Source organism: Ceratotherium simum, chromosome 14, assembly GCF_057802395.1.
Source record: "Ceratotherium simum simum isolate JZ-2026a chromosome 14, ASM5780239v1, whole genome shotgun sequence".
NCBI classification, from domain to species: Eukaryota; Metazoa; Chordata; class Mammalia; order Perissodactyla; family Rhinocerotidae; genus Ceratotherium; species Ceratotherium simum.
Window position 1 is genome coordinate 13,215,402 of NC_141913.1, and position 20,047 is coordinate 13,235,448.

Here is a 20,047-nt window from a genome sequence, read left to right on the forward strand (position 1 = left end):
ACCTGCAACAGTCAGATGAGAGGCAATTTCCAGCCCCAAACTTTGCAAAGGGGATGATGTGTAGGTGCCCTCTAAACTGTATAAGGGAGTCTGTTGCCCTATCCCTGACCCTTGGCAGGAGGAAGGAGAGAGGAACCTCCTTTCAACATTACTTTTTTCCTCCAGTGGTGTCTGATTGTGATTGTGTGTGTGTGTGTGTGTGTGTGTGTGCAGTAGTTGGAGGTAGAGGTGGGAGAAAGACAAAATTTCCTAAAGCAGAATGCTGCCTGTCAGCAAGTCCTGCAAGGAGGGGCAGGCCCCAAAGCTGGCAGGTCTCCGAACTTAGAATGAAAGTTCTTTAGTGCTTTTCATTCTTAGTTGTGGGTCCTCAGTTGCCAATTCTGGCACTAGACATCCCACACCGTCTTATTATCCTTAAGTGACACATTACATTCAATTACTTTGGGTGTGCTAACAATGGAATCGACTTGATTATATGGTAAGCTACCAGATGTACAGTGACAGAGCAATTTCACATCTCTGAACCCTAATTGACCTCGGATGACTTATCTGATCATGCTATGAAGGCACTGCTTTAACTAAAAGGAATTTAAATCAGAAGCCATGCTATAAGAAGCAGTGAGAAGGACGCAGCAGAGGCCACCCAACGGAGCAGCCAAACAGTAAGAATGAGAGAAACACAGATGGGGAGGAGGAAAGGTGTGAGGACTGTTTATTAATACCAAGGAGGTTCCACATCACAAGACTCCAACAGAATGCACATCACCATCGTAACAACACACAGAACATACTGGTTGGCTTAAAGACTTGTCTCCATCTGGATAGGATGCTGAAGTACAACTGCAATCCATGAGAATTTACCAGTAAAAGTCTAGCCAAGTTCAAACTCTGCCCCACAACACATTCTCTGCTCTCTGACCATCCTTCAACGTCCTTCTAACTTTATTCTGGCCTTTTCCTTCAAACTGTTTCCTAATATTTGTGTTATCAATGGTATTTTCTTAACACATAATTTGTAGATAAAGAAAAAACTATTAAAATGTTGTTAGTTGGTGCTTTTTTACATGAATAAAAGATTTGACAATTTCTCCCCCAAGCCAGCACAAAAATAGGGAGCAAAAAGCATAACAACTTCCTTACACTTAACCCAAACCATTTGCACACGGTAGCACAGGGCAGCTCAGTGCAGCTCAGCGCGGCTCTCCTCGCACGCCCTCCCGGCGGTCTCCCATCACTTGCTCTTCTTGTTGCCTTTCTGGGCCTCTGCGGTGGCCACCCTTGCCTCCTCCTCTGGGATGAACACGCTGATAGTGAAGTCACTTATCTCCGAGCCATACTTATTCTTCACAACCAGCCCGTATTTGCCGGAGTCAGCAGCGCTCACCCCGCTGATGGTGAAGTAGGCAGTCTTGCCGGCCTCGAACTTGAGGTTGCAGTGGTCATCTGAGGCCAGAGGCTTCTCGTTCCTCAACCAGGAGACCTCTGGAGTTGGGTCACCCCACACGATGCAAGTAAGATTAAGCGCCTGCAAAACAGGGTTTATGAGAGGAAAGGAGATATAGCTGATATAATGATGCAACTTCAAGAATCCTTCTGGTGGTTTGACATGGCCCAATGGAGGATAAACACAAACCTCCCAAATCAGGGCTTAAAGCTGTTATATGTATGTGCCTGTGTGAATTACAGTTTGAAATCAAACCTCAGTAGGTTTTTTGAAGGTCTCGGCTTTCTGGCTTCGGGCATGCTTATTATCAAACCCACATGAAGGAGTTTGCTTCCAGTTCCCATCTCCACTTTCACTTTCATAAACACATGGATGCCTTTTGTTGTAATGTGGCATTTTGGACTCTGTCTCAGTACAGAAATTGCATTGCCATAATCACCACCTGTTCACTTTTGCATTTCATTTGTTTCACGGAGCCCAGCTGCAGAATCATAACAGCTGCTTCGGATAATGTAACCAATTTTCAAATTCCATCTTCCTCATTTTATTTCTCCCCCCAAACCCCACCCCATCTGTTGCAGTTGCAAAGGTGCTCTACCAAAATGTATTCCTATTTCCTAATATTTTATTATATTCCCATCTGTGCTGAAACCTTCTTATTTTAAAACATCAATGTTTAGGCCTATAGTTTTACTTTACGTTGCTTTTTTGTTGAAAAAATTTTTTAGATAATTGTAGATTCATACACAGTTGTAAAAATAATAGAGAGATCCTATGTAGCCTCACCCATTTCCCCGTCACATTTTACAAAACTATAGGATAATATCACAACCAGTACACTGACGTTGATACAGTCCGTTGATCTTATTTAGATGTCCCAGTTCTGCTTGTACTCATTTGTGTTTGTGTGTTTTTAGTTCTGTGGAGCTCTATCACCTGTCTAGGTTCATGTATCTACCACCTCCGTCAAGACGCAGAACATTTCTATCACCACATGGATCTCTCGTGTTGCCGTTTATAACCACATCCACTTCCCCCACCCCCAACCTCCCAACCTCATTCCTAACTCCTGGCGACCACTAATCTGTTTTCCCTTTCTAAAATTTTGTAATTTATAAAACATTATATAAATAGCATCATATAGTATGTAACCTTTCGGGATTGCCTTTTTCGCTCAGCGTAATTCCTTGCAGAGTCACCCAAGTTACTGCATATATCAATAGTTCATCTTTTTTTATTGCTGAGTAGCATGCCACGGTATGTATATACCTATAAAGGTCATCTGGGCTGTTTCCAGTTTGGGGCTATTATGAATAAAGCTGCTATGAACATTTGCATACAGGTTTTTATGTGTACATAAGTTTTAATTTCTCTATGATAAATGCCCAGGGGTGCAATTGCTGGGTCATATGGTAAAAGCAAGTTTCATTTTTTAAGCAATTGCCAATCTGTTTTCCTGAGTGACTATACAATTTTGATTTACATTTCCACCAGCAACGTATGACTGATTCAGTTTCTCTGCATCCTCATCAGTATTTGTTGTTGTCACTATTTTTTATTTGAGCAATTCTGACAGATGTGTTATGATAGTTCATTGTGGTTTTAATTTGCATTTACCGGATGGTCAATTTACTTCACATTTTAAATTCTATTTTTGCATTTTTTTCTTCTTACTGAAATCCAGAAATTATAAGGAAAAGAACTAGGGCTCACAATATACAGGGAAAAGGATTTCTTTCTAAATATCCTTCTGAAGGGTCTTATATGATCACTTGTTACCTCTTCTGTAAGAGTGTCATTTAAAATTGGGTAGATTAAGAAATGTTTTCCTTCCATGATTAATCAGCATTTCTTACTGAATTATTCTACAAACACATTTCAGCAAGAAAAATGAGTCAAACTATTGCCATTCAACTTATCCAAATGGACCAAGTATACGATTTTGGAAACTGTGATTACTTGGGGGTTAAAACTTTTAACAAAATTCCCAAACACCTTATATGTCATGGAAAACTATTATCCATACTTTAGATTTGAGTTATAGATCACAAAGAGTTTTCACATACATTATCTCTCTTAATTCTTAGTATGACCCAGTTGAGATGAATATTTTGAACCTTATGAGGAGAGGAAAATAGAAAATAAAGTTTAAAAACAAAAGCAACCCTGCAGTGGTTGAGCTTAAAGTCAACTGTGGCCATATTTTCCACCTACAAAGAAATGCAGCTGGATGAAACCTACCTCTCACTAAGGCATTCAGAGATGCCTTGGTTTAGCATGCTAGTTCCAATCACCCATCGTATGTCTTCATTGCCCTTCTGAGATGGGAAAAGGTTTTGTTCCACTACAAGTACCCCTCCCCTTATGACTGGTATATCAAACTCATTTTAATGCAACATAAGGATGAAGAAAGTGAATCCGGGTTAGAAATTATGTTCATTGCTTTTCAGAGGGATTATTATGGGACCAGGAAATACTAGTTTAAAACCAAATGTAAAGAAATCAGTTTTCAACTGAAATAGAGCCTCTAGAAATTCATGGAGCAGCATATTCCCCTTCAAAGGTGAGGTATTTAATAGGACAGCCCGTTTTCCACTAGGTGTTAGAGGTTGCTTCTTTCTTCAATCACATTTGTCATAGAGTTGTGATAGAACATTTTCCGCTTCTCATGGTTTTAAAAGGTAACTCTGGAAAGAGACTAAGTGGTCTATATATTACGCCCACATCAGACAAACTTTCATCCTGATGCTTGGCCTACAAAACATTAAGATGATTGGAAAACTGCCTGCATTTTGAACCTTGTGTTTGGCTATTCTGAAGTCAGGCATAAGCAGCCAGGGCATAAGATGAAGATGGTGGGAACAAAGAAGGAACAAAGTCTGGGGCACTAGAACCCATTCCTAGTGTGGAGGAAGTGGGCACAGCAGTGCTCCATGCTTACCTTGCCCTCCTGGATGGTGACCACATCGGGGAGACCGCCCACCACCCGGGCGCGATCTGCAAGCATAGGCATTTCTGGTTAATTACTGAAATGATGAGCACCAGCAATCACACTCACAAAACCCTCCCAGAAAACTAATTTGCCAATTTAGTTTCCCTCTCCTTACAGTTATTTTATACTTGTTTTCAATATGCAATATAAGAAAATGATCCAGTGATTCTGAATGTTAATCTTTCTTCACACACATATTCTGTGTGCACGGGTGCCTCTATCTGTACCTAAATTATCAGTGTGAGATCGCTTTGTCGTATCAAGACCTGCTCTATAATTTTCATGGTTATTTTCAGCCGTGGCCCTTCTGCAGCTCACTGAGGCTCAGTTTGAGGAGGCAGAGCAGATCTCTATGGACAGCTTCCAAGCCTGGCTTCGTCTCTTTTATGGGTTTTCCTATGATTAAAAAAGGTTGCATAATTGGAGGCTATATGCCAGGGAGATCTGGAGGATCATGCAGATGTGGGCTTTCTTTGAGGCCTTCCCTAGAGAGCTTCCCTTTCTTGTCTCCTGGTAGTTGTCGGTAGCGCTATGCAGGGCCGCTGTCTATGGCTGTGAGTACAAAGACCCCAGCTGAGGGGACAAGGTGCAGGAAGGGTGCTGAAAGCCAGGGCTGACTCCCTCGTCCCGCCCAAGCCATGTGCTCTGGGTGTGATTGCCTCAGCCTCAGGGAAGGATGCCTTTCTGTAATTCACTCAAAGTCACCCTCTCTGGCACTAACACAGTGGCCGCCACTCTCATTTTTACGTCTTGTTCAATCAATGTGTGACTCTAGATCCTTATTTCTACAATTCCCTTCTCCACTAGGTCAGGCTAAAGCTTTGAAGGAGTCTTGACTGCGTTCTCCTGCTGATTGGCTCTGACGCTCTTCCCAGCATGCTCCTGGTGCTGGCATCTGCCCCATTTACCACTAGCAGCAGCCTCACAAACCCAGGGCGTGAGTGGAGGGGGGAAAGAGGAAAAAGGAGGGGGGGAAGCAGTGCAAGTCAAAGGTTAGAAGTTCCACCCCAAGTGACCTGGAGCCACTGAAAGGCGGACGGATGCCTTCACTTCTCACTCTTCCTCCTACTTCCCTTCCATTCCAGCTCAGGACTGACTCTACAATCTCAACCCTCAGCAATTTTCAAATCCTGCCTCCCACACTGAGAAAGAACCCGAATTATTCTGACAGATTAGACCGTGAGTTCTTCTGGAAATCTCTCTGTGTGAAGCAAACAGTTGATAGGAGTTAGTAGTGAGCACATTGCTGGGTACGTAGACTTGACAGTTTGGTGTTTGTTCACTCAGACTGTGTCCAGTGAAATGGAAGGAAGGAAGCCCTTATCTGGCCTCTTTTATCCTACAGGGGCTCTTAGGAAAATGCCTGAGTACTTTTTAGGGGACCAGTTATAGTGATTTACCTGATGTCAAATTTACCAAGTTTATTCTTCCTTCTTTTCTTTAATGTATATGCATTTTTCTGATACATTGTCCCTGCTGCAAGTGGTTAACAACCTATTGTGTGATTTGCAGCCCAGAGATCTCTCAGGAAGTCTGGGTGGTAGCTCAAGTCAAGAGCTGGATGACATTCTTATATTGTACCCTAAGGCCTTCTTTTCAAAGACATTCTTACTCAAGAGACTAAATGAAAACATATGTAGAACACCTAAGATTTAAAAAACAAAAAAGTAAAGGAAAAAATACTTCCATTCTCCTCTATCTGTAGTCATAACAGCAAAATAAAAGTTATATTTTGAAACTACGCCAGGAGTCAACGGGAAGGGGGTTTACTTACTTTTCTCGGCAATGGCAGCTTGTCTGTGGTTGAAATGAACAAACATACAAAGAAAGAAGAATTTTGTTTTAGTGTTACTTCAAAGTAGCTAACCTTGACTGCATTTCATTACCTCGGAGTCATTGTGCTGCTCAACAAAGCAGCAGGAAGTGTGGCTTTTACTGCCCTTGCTGAAATGAAAGACCCTCTCTGATACTCAGATGGGGGAAGCAACACACAATGTTCCAGAGAAATTAGTGCACCCAAGTGGCATTCTTAGGAAAAAAGGACTTACTTTAATCTCTGGAATTCAGCAAAGGCGTCGTCATATGCTTTAAGAGAAAAAAAGAGAAGTCAGAATTTTCTCACCCAGAATTGAGGACTCATGTGGCTTGATTAAAATTCACAACCTGAGGTCACCGTGATCAGTTCCGACATGACTAAGCTAACTTTGAAGAAGACTGTGCCTGCGTATTCACTGTACATCTACTTGATGGACTTAACAAGAGAAGCAAATACTTTCTAGGTAGAAAATATGAAACAGTGGCTTTTAGAAGCTCTCAATTCACTGTGAGACCTTCAACCTTTCAAACAGAAAGGCAAAGATTAGCTCTGCCAAAGATAAGATGGGAATAAAGGTCTGTTTCCAATAAGGGTTGGTTGTCTAATAAGCATCCAGAGCATCAAGAAAGCTTTTCTCTTTTTAAATCATCCCACACGTCATAGCCTCCTCGCTAGACAGGTAAATGTTTCTGTTACTGGTCTGTTGTGTTACAGAGCACAAGGAGTGACTGCAATCACAGCGTGTGCCTGAAGCAATGCTCCGATGCTGTGCAGGAGATGAGACAGCAGACGAGTGAGACGAGGAAATGAGAGCTCTAGAGTTCAAAAATAGGTTTTTGTGTTTTTTTTCCCCCTGAGCCTGCAGAGTAAGCCACTTTGAAGACTTTAGGCAAAAAGGCAGCTTCATTTTGAAATCTCTCCCATCTCATCTTTTAGCTCCTCTGTGGTCTAGGCATCATAATATTTACATCTAGAAAATATTTACATAATACTAGTCTACTTCCCTCCTTTTACAGATGGGCAAAATACACATAATTTCAGGCTTAAAGTCTGTGGAGGCCAAACCAGGCTACGAGTTCAGCACTTCTTTTTGCCCACGCCACACTGAGAAAGAGATAGGCACAGCTGAGCCAATCTTCGTTTGGTGGCGGTGTCAAGGCTGGTAAGACAACCTATAGCCTCTTGCTTACTGGAGATTTGAGAGTAGGGCTGTTAAATAAGCTTTGGTGGGCCAGAGAGTAAAGGTAAATTTTTAAAAAGTTTTAAACTTATCTACCCACTTCTTGTTTCCCTTTTTCTACTGTGTCTCAAAGTGTCAGATGGACTGCAGAGGAAGTCCCCTATCACTGCATGTATGTGACTCAGGTACCGTGTGGCCTGGAGAGTCCCGTTCCCTGCAGGAATCCTTCAGCGAGTCTTTCCAGTCATAATGGGTGGAAGGGGGTGAGGGTGCGGGGACTCAGCACAAAACAACTCAAGACAGTGCTGAAAGGCTGCCCCCCAAGTTATGAATCTATTCTCTGAGGATTAAAAACACTAAGAGTTATTGCATGTTTAGACTGCCTTTTAATATATGGAGAAGTGGAAGTAAAAGTCAGTCCACAATCTCCTTTAGTAACTTCATACAGACTATTTTATTTCTTCAGGAAATAATAAGTAAGATGAAGCGTATAGCACCAGGAGAGGGAGAAATGGCACAGTGTTAATTTTTAATTTATGATTGTGCACCTTTTAACATTTTAAATTTTAATTAATAGTTGCACATCACCTTTTGTCTGTGTTCTTAGGTGGAAAATTTTGGCCACATCTCTCATTACTTTCTTCTCCTCTTCCCTATTCTCTCCAGAACCCCTGTTCTCTCAGCAGATGACCAAGAAATCTGAGGCCATACAGATCCAAATTTTCCAACTTCCTTCTGTTCTCTTCAATATTTGTCTTTGCTTATTCACATTTACTCCCCTCTGGTTTCTGAAGAAAAATGTATCCCTGCTCCTCCCCAAAGAAAACACTTTCACCTCTGCCCTGGATCTCCAACCTTTCATTCCTCAGAACTGGGATACACCAATTATTCCCTTTCACTCACATCTTCAATCCTTCCAACTCAACTGATTTCTTGGGCTCTATGAACATGCTCGAATTTCAATCACCACAAAACTACTCTTTTTCAGTGTGTGTTCTTGCTCAAGTGATTGTAAGTCAATCTGCTCTTCTTTGTAAGCATCTCAAAAGAGTAGTACTTTCTCTCCATGTTTATTGTGTCGACTGACTTTACTTTTCACTAGTTCTCCACCCAGTGAATTCTTGCTTCTACCACCATGGCTGAATTTAAACTGCTTTACTAAAATCTCCAATCACCTTTCAATAGTCAAATGTAATGAATTCTTACCACCCTTCATTCTCTTTAAAAAGCCAACTCCTCCATAGTAAGTTCTAATCTGTAGAATATCCATTTACCTTGTCCAGAAAGATCCACTGTCTTCTGGTGTGTAGTTTTGCCATCAAAGAGCTCCATTACATATTTCCCTTTGTCATTTGGAGTGGGCTCATTGATCTGCAGCCAGATCTGCTCCCCAGTGACTCCAGTTTTAACTCTGTCTGAGTACTTAATAGCAGTCCCGCTGTTCATATCAAAGAAAACATCGTTATTGTTTGCTTTCATCCAGAGCTGATCTCTACTTCGAAGGTCTTACCATAAAGTTTTACAGGTTTTCAAATAACATGGGATCCACATATGTTCTTCTGCTTCAGAGAAATTATGGGCCCTGAATCACAGAATTTGAATTCCAAGTCCCAGGGTGGGGGTAGGGGTGGGTCTCTGACAGTCTGCACATGTAACTCCCTATAGCAATCTGGAGCCCAGGGCAGCTTGCAACACCAATACTTCTCAGTGGTATTATCTTTGTTTTTGCTTGGGTTTATTTGAAGGACTAAGACAATCTTTTAAGCAAAAAGGCCAAACTATATATTATATTACTGCATATTTCATGCAGATGGTATATGGCTATAAATTGGATACAAGCTAGTTAAAAACAGACTTAAGGAGGCTCATCTGTGGCTGACATCTATTGACATATGTGGTTACAAAGCTATTTAAAACATGTAAATATGCACTTGGTAGTAAGGCCAAGAGTAAATGAAAAGCAGAGTTGCTGCCAAAATGAATGAGGTACCTTCTCTGTCCCTGGATGTGAGTTTCTCCCTGCGTATTCTACAGTAGGTCATGAGCAGACCCATGCGTTGTATTCTTTGCAAGAGAATAAAAGCAAAGAGAACCCTTTCTTTTGTGATGTGACGGTCTAGAAATGCTACTGCTATAGATGAAGTAGGAGAAAGGTAGAGGTAGATGTACTCTCAATGATGTTAAGAGAAACTCTATGAAGAGTTTGTAAATGTGAGGAAATAAGAAAAAGAGGCAACATATGAAACTACTTTATTATAGTAATAATTATGCATAGAGAAAAGACTAGAAGCACCCCCAAATGTTCAAACTATGGCTAGGAAAACTACAGATGATATCATATTATAAACTTTTTCTAATTTGTAATATGATATTATAAATATATTTTCTAAAACAAGCATGTATTATGTTTGTAGTTATAATAAACAAAATGAACTTGAAAAAACATAGAAAAACAAAAGTATCCACAAAAAAACTTCCTGGCTTCAAATAAATATTCAGCATTTTTCTCATATACTACATTCTTTAAAAGATACTAAAAATTAAAATGCCATAAAATGTAGCGTAAAAGAACCCATCTGTACCCATAGACTTTAGTCTGAGCAATATGTATGTCTTAGAGAGTCAGAAAGAAAAATAGTTCTCTGCTTTGCTATAATAAATCTGCTTGGATTCTTCAATCTCTGGCTAACATGCATAATAGTCCTTTACATTTGTAAAGCACTTCATGGTTTACATAGTGCCATTAATTTCATTCTCTCATTGGGTCCGTCAGTGCTATGAGATAGAGCAGGTATTATTGCTCCTATTTTATATGAGAGAAACCTGAGATTCAGAAAATTCAAGGGAAGATCCAAGGGAAGATAGGAGCAAAGACAAGACCAAAACCCATTTCAAAGTTTTTTCCCATTATGCCACATGCTTACATAAAGACAGTGAAGGCAATCAATCTTTGATGCCCGAATCTTTCATAAGCACGTGGATACACAAAACGCTCATTTAGCTGACTAGACCAAATAATGTAAGAAATTTATGCCTTGCTAATCTAATAGCAGTTTCCTCAAAACTCAATGTTCTAATTTTTTTGAACAAGTAATTCTTTTGGAGATTATGTTAAGCTTTTTGATTGATGATTCAATTAATTTATCTTCTCTTAGTCTTCAGATTGATATATGAGAATGTCCTAGATGTCACAGAGGAATTTCCTAGAATTTGATATGTTCTAATTTATAATTACTTTCCTAAAATGTATTCTGAAAGAAACAGAACAAAGGAATGAAACCTCAAGCACTAAAATTGGAATTTCACTTGTTCTGTTTTTTTTTAGAACTCAGGAAATGAATAATAATAACAATAATAAAAACACTATTCTACATAACAGTAAAGTCATTTTAAAGAAAATACAAATGACTGTTTTGTGGGACCCAGTTCTGGTTAAATGTTCAGTCTTGACTTTTAATGCAACTTGAACACAGGGGAGTGCTTTGATGAGGGGGGCTCTGGAGCCAGGCTGCCTGGGCTCAGCCCTCCACCCACCACTTAGCTGTGTGACCTCAAGAAAGTCACCTCCCCAAGCCTGAGCTTCCTCATCACTGAAGTGAGGAGTACCTACTTCATAGAGTTGTGAATGTTAAATGAATTCATACACCTAAAGGGCTTGGAGCAGTGCCCAGCATGTTATAAATGCCCACTGAAGGGAAGATACAAATAAACATTGCTGTTTGCCTCCACCCAGGGAAGCCACAGTGACCTACTGTTCAGTGGGGCTCACAGGGAATTTGGGAATGAATGTCCGCTCCATCCTAAGAGTGGACTGAAGGTGGCTATGCTCCATCAGATTCCTATGCCAGGCTGCGGCTCTCTTTCAGCTCAGAAAATTTCAAGGAAGCACAGAGTTTAAGGACACTGTCAAAAGTGTAAATGGGAGAATTGGTTTGACTTAGAAACCTATTTCAGCTCTTGGAATCCCAGAGGTAAACTTGAACAGAAGCCCTCTATAGTTTCACAAAGGGGGCCTAGGATAAAACAGATCTTCAGGCTCAATCCAGTTCAAATATATATTCCTAAAGTCATCTTGAGATCTCCAAAGCCTTCTGAGGGTGGACAAGAACTATGCTAATACCCAACTATGCCAATTGCTATAAAAGACAACAATGACAAACTTCAGCTTTCCTCTGGATTAGGCTTCCTTGGTGAATGGCCATTAATTCATATTACAGGAAATTTGGTGCCTCTTGGTGCAAGCTGCTTCAGTTTTGTTCCAGACCATAGCATGGGTTAGCTGTGTGTAGAAACAGAGGATAAGGATCTGGCTCTAGATGCCTGGCAAAGCAGCGAGACCCCAGGCATGACCACCTGGAGGTGGAGGTTACATTCTAGAGATGTCTATGCATTACACTTCCCGGATCACAAAGACAGATGCTCTTAGCCATCACTGGCCTCACCACGTACGTACTGAGGGAAAATGCTAACCTCACACTTTTGATGTGGGGGATAGCCTGGGTACTTCTGTCCTATTCTCACCAACTTCAGACCTGAGAAGTAAGAAGACTCCTTACCTGAGAGGAACAGGGAGTTGTTGTTTACTCCCCCCAGTGGAGAAAGGATTTCTACACGGCAATTAAGTTCCCATTTACTTACTTGTGGGACCAGTTAACTTTCAGATCTTCCAGGTAGTAAGTAACAAAAGAGTACAGCCGGATGCCCTCGGCTGTGCTCTGGATTTTCAGGTCTGTAGCAGACAAAGCTGAACGAAGAAAACAGCATATTTCATACACCTGTAAGCCCATCCAGGAGAATAAGGAAGCAGTGTCGTGGTGAGAACATTTTAACTTACCTATCATTTTACATACTTCAGTCATCAGTTCTTTAAAGGCTGTGGACAGAGATTCACAGACAAAGCTTTAGGATAAAAATGCTCAATGTAAGGTCAAATCTCAAACTGTTAGTATGTGCTCTCAAAAATATCCTGTCTGGTGAATGGTATTGGTCACAAGGTGAATTTGTTGAATAAGTGCTATTTTGAGGGAACAACTCAATTTTTATTGTTTTAAAAGATCCCTGCTCTTATTTTGATGTGTATTTCTCTCTAATTCTCTGTAACTGTCACTATATTTACATTCTAGAGAAAAAGCCACAACGAGATTTCCAGGAAGGTTCTTGGCTTAAGGATTCTCTTTCTTCTTAAGTCCCAGGAAGCCTAGTTTACATTAGAGGAAGTTTTCTTAGCTGCGTCATCAACTTATAATGAACTAACCATCTAGGTTCTCTGATATTTCTCAGCCTAATAATGCTTTTTGCCAATCAACACATTTAGTTCTCCCTCAACCAAGAGCCGGAGGGTGAAATCCAAATCGGGCTCCTGCTGTTTGTTAACAACACTGTTAAAGATCTCACTCAGGAACAAAATTGGAAGTTTGGGGTCACCTGTAGGTTTTTGTTATCATGATATATTTGTCCTTAGTAGTCTCTGAAAAACGGAAGTTGTTTTCTTGGCTCTACTAATAATTGAGAGTCTTCAAGTTTCACATATAAATCTTTCTCGCCACCTTTTAAGAGTGGACTGTTTTGCGATATGCTAGTCACAGTAGTTTTTGATCCTGGAACATTTTTTATAGGGTTGAAACAAAAATGATGATTTATATTGAAAACAGACCCTTAGTGGACTATGGACTATAAATTCTCCGAGGATCAAAAGTACACTTCTAATTTCTAGGAAGACTAAAAGTGAAGTATTTTTGAATAAAACAGTAGTTCACTCTGCTGGAATTTCAATTAAACAACATCTGTGGACAAAAACTCAGCATGATTTCAATCGTCAGCTCAGCTTCACTCATAATTCTGGTAACCTGTATAGAACACACAAAATAGAGCCTAGCAGTTGGTGGACTGACCTTCATCCACAAGCTTCAATCTGCTCTTATCTTTTCCTCTGTCGTCTTTCAGGATAACTTCATAAATCCCAGCATCTTTCTTGGAAAACTAAGGAGGGAATAGGTATATACATTGCAGCTTATTGTAGCCTCAGAGTATGGTGTTTGCATTTTTAAGGCCCTGTGATTTATAGAACTGCCATCAAAACACACACTGATTAAGCACCTAGCCATGTGAGCAATGAACAGTCCACAGGTGAATCCATCCATCACCATTTGACCTGCCAGCAGTCCTGATTTTTCACCCTCTAAGGCTGTAATTAATTTGAGACTTAAAGTCTTATCCTTTACTCTGCCTTCATATCAAATATTAATGATCACATATATTTGAAAGTTATGCTCTTTTAGACAAAAAGGAGATAAAAATCTATACTTAAATGAATACCATGTCAGATTGTCTCTGTACTTTTAGAGAAGAAGCTATCATGAGGCTTAAGAGCAAACGAAGAAGAATCCACTTAACTGCCCTGCCACTCACTCATCTATGAAAAAAAGTAGCTCAGAGAGACAAGAGTTGTGGTATTTAGCCAATACTGGTTGGATATCTGACAAATCCACTCACATCACAAATGTGACAGAAGCTTTTGTGTCCCTACAGCTTGCTATTTTGGGTGATCTCATGGCGGGAATTTTTGGAGCAGTTAGAAGTAAGGTATTACAAATACCCAGTGCAAAGGAATACAGAATACAGTCTCTGTTTTTTGGTAGGGTGCAGAACTAATATGCCACATTTCACATTTAGAGTCACCTACCTCTGTTATAAGCAGGGTACATATACCGTCCTTAAAGTCATGCTTTTCATCCACTGATATCTCCCTCTCATCTTTGTACCACACAATATGAGTCTCCTTCTTAATATTTGCCACCTAGGAGGAAAACCATAATTACACTTCTCGAAACAGGGCGATGCTACTCTTAGGAAACTAAGTAGCTCTCAATGTAGCACTGGATAGAAGAGAAAGCACTGAACTTTGACTCAGAAGACATAGGTTTCTTAAGGAATCAATCGAAAGCTATTTCAATTGATGAGGAGTTTAAAATAAAGTGGATACAAGTGAATAAACCTAAATCAAGAGCATGTCTATTTCCAGCAGTAAAAAGTGACTTTAAAATCATCTGGTGGACAAGAAAAAAAAAAATAGATACATATATATTAACATACAGACTTAAATAAAAATGAAAATATGAAAACCATAGGAAGACAAATCCTATCAGATTAAAATATAGTCTGTCACAAAAACAAATGGCTTTATCAAAGGAACAGAATGAGTAAGCCCCAATATATATCTAAATATTTTAAAAAGATAAAAGAAGCTTTGCACATAAATGTGGAGGGGAACGATGTTTAAAAAATTTTTTTTTAATTAAAATTTTTTTAGTTTTATTGAGATATAATTGACATATAATGTATAAGTTTAAGGTATACAACATAATGATTTGATATAAGTATATATTGTGAAATGATTACCACACTAAGTTTAGTTAACATCCATCAAGTACGGTTTAATAAATTAATTGCTTAGCAATTTTGAGGAAACTCATTTAAATCCTTTATCCATATATCATATCATATCATAAATTTCAAATGGGCTAAATGACCTCATATGGTTAAAGGGATCTTGAGCTTTATCTACAATGTTTGAATTTTTTACAAAGAAGAGTATATTCTTGTATTTCTTGTGTAATTAAAATTGTATGGAAAAGTAAAGACTTCATACAAATCAAGAAAACAATCCCTAAGCCCCCACTAACTGGACAAATGTACATACAATTCCCCAAAAAGGAAATACAACTACAAAACAAGCAGATGAAGAAAATGTTTAATCTCATTAAAAACAAGGATATGCAAGTTTTAAAATGTTAAAAAACTTCAGTTAATAAACTAACATAAGAACCAACACTGGTAACTGTACAGTGAAATAAATATGCACAAATGATCCTGTACGATCCTTTATGATCCTGTAAACTGGTTCCTGAATTATAGAAAGTAACTGTTACTATGCAAGATTGCTTATGATAAAAACGACCCCTGATAGGAAAGCTGCATCTGGACTGGGAGGGACTAGAAATGGACTCCACAGCTTTGGGCTTCCCCGAGTGTACTGACTCTTGTAATTTGGGCATGTCCCTTGTGGGGACCCTGGAAGCTCTGCTTAGGGAGTTGTTACAAGAGGTATGGGCTCCTTGGGGCATGAGGTATTCTTAAAGCCATGGTGTTTCCCACGCCTGACCAAAGTAGCTCTTGTCTCCTTGCACCTGAGCTATCTTCTGGGGGTGGCGAAGGGAATAGCTCCTGATGTGGACTCCCGCAAGAGAGGAACAACTAGCACTGCCTTGCAGGCAAGCTGCAGTTCTTGTCCTGTATTCTTTTGAACAGAATAGTTCCAAGTGGGGCCCATGATAGTCTCATGAGTTTGACTGTTTAGCTGCTCCGTTAACTATAACAAATATGTAAATTGCTAAATGTACACAAATTGCTATAATAATGAAACAAAGAGCTATAGGAGGACAGGGGAAGGTTCATTTTACCTGGACTGAGAAGGGGAAGGTCTTACGGAGGAGATGACTGAGCTGGGCCTTGAGAAGGCATTTTGTCAGAGAAGCTGAAAGAAGGCATCCATTCCAGGCATTGGAACAACATAAATACATAATGTATGAATATTCATAACCTATTTTTAGGCTCCTCTTGGTTATTCAGAATCTGGGTAAGGAGCCGATTCTCCTGAGGAAAGCCATCAGGACAGGACACCAGAGCTCACCTCCCAGAAGGTTAGTGCAACAGGTAGTACAGAAAGGAGGATGAACATGTGGGTCTCTGGGAAAGGGATGGTTTACAGGGCAGGAAGGTTAGAGGAGAAAGTGAGTGAGGGGGCAACACAGCGGTGGACAGCCAGGAGGAGAGAGAGGCAGTGAGGGTTTTAGCTACTGCCTAAGAAATTGTTTTTCAAGAAGCTTTGCCATTTTCTGAAAGGCTAAAACCTAGAATTTATTTTTCTTACACATTTCTGGTAGACTGCTGTTTTTCTGAATTTCATCAGACCTAGAATAGACTGGGGCACTTGGGTTCTGGCTTTTATAATGACAACTACATTCCACATGCTAAACCCATGCTTCTACTTTGGAGTCACTGTACGTCATCATGACCTTACACTCCAACCTCATCCAGCAGTTCCTTATCTAAAACATTTTGATGACTCACCCAGTTGAAGAGCACCATATGCTGAGGTACAAAATAATTTAGAATGCAATATGGAATTTTCTTTTTCTAAATCTTTCCAAAGGCCTAATAAGACAATTGGTTGTGAGCTACAGACTCTTTACCAAACCTCTCCTCTCAGCACAGTGGTTTCAGAACCAGCAGCAGAGCTGGCCAATACTCAAAGGTATTGTTGCGCCAGTCATACAATTTAGATAGGAAACTGCGAAACTTCCATGGGAAAATATGTAGCTGGAATGACTTTGGAATAGATCTACCGCTCAGAATGCAGATTTGGCCTAAAACAAAGACAATGTGACATTCTTCTGAGATTAATCATTTAAAAAGTGGGGGGTGGAGAGATGAATAGGTGGAGCACAGAGGCTTTTTAGGGTAGTGAAAATACTCTGGATGAGACTATAATAGTGGATACACGTCATTATACAGTTGTCCATGCCCACGGAATGTACAACACTAACAGTGAACCCTAATGTAAAATATGGACTTTGGGTGATTATGATGTGTCAATGTAGGTTCATCAACTGTAATAAATGTACCACTCTGGTGGGGAATGTTCATAATGGGGGAGGCTATGCATGTATGGGGACAGGGAATATATGGGAAATCTCTGTACCTTCCCTTCAATTTTGCTGTGAACCTAAAACTGCTCTAAAAAAATAGTCTTCATGAAAAAAAAAGAAGAGTCTGTTCTTATTAACTAGGGCATGGGTAATGAATAGGAAGGATCATGTTGCTTTCCCATATTTTATGTTGTTTTATTTTAAATGTATCTTACCAACCACCAATTACAGTAACATTCAACAGTAAGGTTGCGTTGCTTATCATTTTGGTTCAAATAGAGGAGATGAAAAATTGATCTTCCTCTTCTCACATTCTATTTTATCTTTATTTCCCTTGTATCAAATATTAAACATTTATTTACTTCTTACCTTGCATTTCAATAGTACATTACATTCACCAGTCACTTCCCAGCTCAAATACTCAACAAAATGTGGACCTATAAAATTTTAATATCAGCAATCTATTAATCACAAATGCAAAATCAAAGCTCATTCTTAAATTCTAAGGTGATTTATGTTTGAAGTGAAATTTTAAAAATTCAAGATTTAGTGTTTGAATATTTTAAATGGATACATATTTAATAACAAATATTTTCAATTATTTTTTATTTACCAAGGCATTAACATAAACTATAACATTCATTTTAATTTGTTAGAGAAATAATCTTGGAATATTTTGTTCAAGAAATTAAAGCTTTTCTCCTTCATCACTGCCAATTTTTACCTTGTTTCCTGATCCATTCTTGCCGCTGGAATTCAGCTTCTTTCTGGAGGTTTTTATAAACTAAAAATTGAAAAACAAGGAAGTATGAAATTGAGTTGAGTGGTATCAATGTACATGCTAGTCACTGTGCTGAGTGATTTATGTTCATTATTATAACACTCGTACATCATGACCACCCTATTCATTTTCCATCTTCATAGATGAAGAAATAGGCTTAGAAAGGTTAAGTAATTTGTTCAAGGTCATGAAGTTAGGAAATAGTGAAATAGTCTTGGATATTACAAATCTAGAGATTGGGCCAGGCTTTCCATGGCTTTGTTAAATGCCACGTTTTAAATCTTGGTGGTTTCCACAATGGCTTATGGCAGCTGACATACAATCTAGTTGTAATGTATGATTAATTGATTTGGCATATACTACTCCTGCATATTTTTCTTCTTACTTTAAGTAAGTTAAAGTAAGTACACATTATAAGATAGTACCATAGTTTGTTTCTGAGACACATATACCATCTTGGTTGTATTGCCATCTCCTTCACTGGAGAATTTTAATAATAAATACTTGTTTATATACAAGATAATTTAAGTGCAGTCTTGCCTGTGGGCCAGGGATAAATTTGGTGTCCTTTTAAATCAACTTTCATTTCTATGAAATGAAATACTATGGAAAGTATTAACTGAAAATTGTATTTCACACATTGGAATCCAATCAAGAAACAATTCCTACTACTTTCCCCATGACCACTTTTGTGCCGTGGGGTATTCGCATTGAAGGAAGCAGCAAAGCCCTCCAGTTAACGTTCCACAGAATCCTTACCATCTCCAATGAGAACAAGAGTAGAATGGCCAGTCGCTCTTCCGTCTTGAACCTGGAAAGTATATGTTCCCTCATCCTCATCCTGTAGCTTTTCCATGAACATTTCAATCATACCAGTATTTCGATCAATATGCATCTTATATTTCTTCAATGTGAAAAGGAAGAGAGAAATCAGTGAGGTAGATACGATGACAATAAACCTGATCAAATAAAAACAAACTCCAAAAAATCATAATTTTAATAAAATTTCTTGCTAATATGTTTTTTTAGATGAGCAAGGTTTCAAAATCTTGTACCCAGGAAAAGGAAAATATTATGCGGAATATATGACCTCGACAAGAATTGATTACTAAAAAGTCTGAAATTTAATTTTTTACATAGAAAGTTTTGATATCCCAAGTCACAAAATGTTATCAAAAAGTTGTTTTTAGATCCCCATTTTACCTTCCATATTACATTAGTTTTAATTAGCAGAATAATGCAAAACTACAGGCAGCATGAGGGAAGTATTTGTCTCATTCATTGCTATATCCCTAGCAGCTAGCACATGCATGGTATATAACAGGCAATTAATAAATATCTGCTGAATTAATATCTGAATAAAAATGCTTACAGAGCATTTGAAATCTACCTGCTCCTAATATACTGAAATTGCCCTATTAGACTGTGCTTATTTCATCATATTGCTTAGGCAACCTTTTCTTCAGTGTAAAGATAAATCTTAGTCCCCGGGCTTACAAGCACAAGTTCCATAAGGAATTTGAATTAGTGAAGTTTTCCCATAAAATGTCACAGAATGAAGGCTCAGGTCCAGGATCAACTCTGTGGTGCAATTCATGCCCTGAAGCTTCCCCTGTGGGAAGCCAGTCTCCACCTGAGACCACATTTCTCTTTGCTTTCCCTTACCCTACTTTGTTCCCTTACCCCTCCTCCTGAGAGTATTCCCCCATAAATCACCTGAAAGAGAAACTCTATTTCAGACTCTCCTTCTAGGGAACCTGACCTAAGACAGTAATTCCCACCCAATGAAATAGTATGATTAGAACCAATTGCAATGACAATGAACAGCTCTTCAAGTTCAGAGGGTATGTTTGTGTGTGTGAACACATGAAGGGGAGTGTGTCTACCACACATGTGCATGAGTGCTCCCTCATGGCTTTGGCAGCAGAGAGTGATGCCAACAATGCTTTTCCTTCCTCTCCACTGGCCAGGTGGTGATCACAGAAGTCCGATGGGGACATTTTGAAAATAGGGAGGAGATGGGCCACAGTGGACCTATGTGTGACTTGTTCTGGCTGCACACACAGTTACTATATGAGTTGAAAAGGAATATACTGCGTACTCTTCTGTAATGTATGTTACTGATTC

General features: G+C 39.3%; 1 protein-coding gene across 1 annotated transcript in view; it reads right to left on the minus strand.

Annotated features, from left to right (window-relative positions):
- Positions 1–693: 693 nt before the first annotated feature.
- The window catches only part of MYOM1 (myomesin 1), a 137,899-nt gene continuing 118,545 nt past the window's right edge, over positions 694–20,047 (minus strand). The window contains exons 28-39 of the mRNA XM_004421019.3: positions 18,680–18,824; positions 17,864–17,923; positions 17,509–17,576; positions 14,115–14,228; positions 13,324–13,411; positions 12,267–12,305; positions 12,071–12,176; positions 8,707–8,870; positions 6,485–6,521; positions 6,211–6,233; positions 4,386–4,441; positions 694–1,525 (exon numbers count right to left, since the gene is read on the minus strand). Coding sequence (XP_004421076.2) covers positions 1,232–1,525; positions 4,386–4,441; positions 6,211–6,233; positions 6,485–6,521; positions 8,707–8,870; positions 12,071–12,176; positions 12,267–12,305; positions 13,324–13,411; positions 14,115–14,228; positions 17,509–17,576; positions 17,864–17,923; positions 18,680–18,824 — 1,194 coding nt within the window. The 3' untranslated portion in view covers positions 694–1,231. The remainder of the gene's footprint in view (positions 1,526–4,385; positions 4,442–6,210; positions 6,234–6,484; positions 6,522–8,706; positions 8,871–12,070; positions 12,177–12,266; positions 12,306–13,323; positions 13,412–14,114; positions 14,229–17,508; positions 17,577–17,863; positions 17,924–18,679; positions 18,825–20,047) is intronic.